General features: G+C 42.0%; 1 protein-coding gene across 1 annotated transcript in view; it reads left to right on the top strand.

Moving 5' to 3' along the window:
- LOC118336534 (collagen alpha-4(VI) chain-like) overlaps window positions 1-2,676 on the top strand; it is a 26,171-nt gene that overhangs the window by 20,161 nt on the left and 3,334 nt on the right. Inside the window, 2 exon segments of the mRNA XM_035673203.1 lie at window positions 446-1,066; window positions 1,780-2,369. Coding sequence (XP_035529096.1) covers window positions 446-1,066; window positions 1,780-2,369 — 1,211 coding nt within the window.

Below are 2,676 nucleotides of genomic sequence, written 5' to 3'. Positions count from 1 at the left end.
CTAAGCTAATCTATGTTGAAAAGACAACCACATTTTAAAGATGGTTAAAAGATAAAAGTAACTAGCTAATCAACATTAATTCTTAGCCATCTAATTAGCTGGTGTTTTGCTAATCTAGTCATATCTTAAGTTAGCTAATGTTAGCAAAAATCTAGCTAACTAGTAAGTGAATCTACATCAATCGTTAGCGAACTAATTGATAGTTAAAGATTCGCTAGCTGTTAAGCTAGCATTTTGGCTGTCTTTTCAACATAAATGTGCTTAGCATGTAGCATATCTGAGCACAGGAAAGTAGAAAGTGACAGGGGCTTGATCAATAACACAAAACAAAAAGACGGGACCTAGGAGGGTCTCAGTCTTTTCTTCATCTTCAAAGGTATCTGAATGGTTGAGTAGCTCACAAATGAATTTGTAATTCTAATTTTATGATAATACTCTTTCACAGATTGCAAAGCAGCCAAACTGGCAGACATCGTGTTCATCGTTGACGAGTCGGGAAGCATTGGAACCCCCAACTTCCAGCTGGTGCGCACTTTCCTGCACTCGATTGTGAGCGGCCTTGAAGTCAGTCCAAGCAAAGTCCGAGTGGGCATTGTGATGTATAACGACAGGCCCACGGCACAGGTCTACCTTGACACCTTCAATGACAAGGACGAACTACTGAAGTTCATCAAAATCCTGCCTTATCATGGGGGCGGTACGAACACCGGCGCGGCGCTCAAATTCACCCTAGAGAGTGTTTTCATCAAGGCCAGAGGAAGCAGGAAAGATAAGGGTGTCCAGCAGGTGGCGGTGGTGATCACAGATGGTAAATCCCAGGATGAAGTTAGCACGGCAGCAGCTGATCTCCGTCGAGCTGAAGTCAGTGTTTACGCGGTGGGAGTCAAGGACGCCAACGAGGCCGAGCTGAAACAGATGGCATCTTACCCCAACCATAAGCACACGTTCATCGTGGACAGTTTTGCTAAGCTAAAATCGTTGGAGCAGAGCTTGCAGAAAAGTCTGTGCCAAAATATCATTCGGCAAGCATTCTCAGTCAATACGAGAAGAACTGGCATCAAAGAAGGTCTGAACCAGTGTTTCCTTTATATAGTTGGCTTTGTTTACTTGAATATCAACCATACACATTAGGGATGTCCCGATCAAATGATCTTTGTTCCCGATCTGAGTGGATCCAATACTTTCCAGTTGCACAGTGCAAACGTACATTAAAGTTACTAAAATCAATCCACTTGTATGCTTGGCAATGAATAGCTCTGCAATGCCTTTTAACAAAACAACCAAACTAAAATTTGTATTTATAAAAAGCTCTTAATTCCATTTAGAACATCTTTTACATCTGAAAGTTAATGTTAGCAAAACGTTAGTTAACTAGCTAATTATTGATTAACGTGTTTGCTAACATTCGCTTTCAGATGTAACTAGTTAGTTTACCTGCGTTTGGCATATGAGCCAAAAAGTTCATCAAAAACCAGGAACTCCCGTGTTCTGAAAGGTAAAATTAGCATTTTTGTCTCTGGAGTTTGGTGGCGAGCAATAGGGCGCATTTGTCCCTGAGGAGACTAAGGTGATCTACTGATCTACTACACTCGTGCTCAGTATAGCCAACACCAATCAGTTAATAAGCAATAATTAATAATGCATTGATCGGACCAGTACCAACCTTTGAGATTAGATCGGGACATCCCTATATACAACAACAGTATTTATAGCATAGAACATTTTGTAAGTTAACGTTAAAAGAGTGAACAACTGGGAAAATAACTTTTTTTTTTCCAGGCTGTGTGCAAACGGATGAAGCTGACATCTTCTTCCTGGTCGATCACTCTGGAAGCATTTACCCCAAGGACTTCAATGACATGAAGAAGTTCATCATTGAGTTTCTAAATACCTTCCGTATCGGGCCACAACATGTCCGCATGGGGGTCGCAAAATACGCAGACTCACCAAACTTAGAGTTCGATCTGACCACCTATTCGGATGCTAAGACATTAAAGAAAGCCGTGCAGGGTATTAAACAGATAGGAGGCGGGACAGAGACAGGAAGAGCTCTGAAATTCATGGGTCCACAGTTTGCTAAAGCGATGGCAACTCGTGGTCACAAAGTCCCAGAGTACCTGGTGGTCATCACTGACGGAAAATCCTCGGATGAGGTCAAGATTCCTGCAGAAAAGCTGAGGGCGCAGGGTGTCACCGTTTATGCCATCGGGGTGAAAAATGCAGATGAAAATGATTTGCAAGAGATTGCAGGCGACCCTAAGAGGACTTTCTTTGTCAATGATTTTGATGCTCTGAAGCCCATCAAGGATGATATCATCACGGACATCTGTTCCAAAGACGGTAAGCAGTTAAAAATCTGTCTGTCTACCGTAATTTGTTTGTGACAGTTGACACTCATTCGGGAGAAAGGTAATTGAGTTTCTTTGGATTGCCAAAGTATCGGTGGTTGACGACCTGGGAGCACGAATGCAACTAGTTGTATTCTGCAGCTCACTCCAAGACACTTTTCAATTTAGTCAAACAATCCAGGAATAAGACTCAACAATCAGCTTTCTTTCTCCAGAATTCTTCTTTATTCTTCTTAAATCTTTAAGGGCAACACTCACCAGCCTCAGACAACTGACAGTGCCTAAACTCTCAGGGTCTGACAGAGTTTACTGATGGACATTTACTTGT

This window comes from Morone saxatilis, unplaced genomic scaffold, assembly GCF_004916995.1.
Source record: "Morone saxatilis isolate NCDOM2014 unplaced genomic scaffold, NCSU_SB_2.0 Contig24, whole genome shotgun sequence".
In the NCBI taxonomy this organism is placed as follows: Eukaryota; Metazoa; Chordata; class Actinopteri; family Moronidae; genus Morone; species Morone saxatilis.
This window is presented reverse-complemented; position numbering and strand designations above follow the sequence as displayed.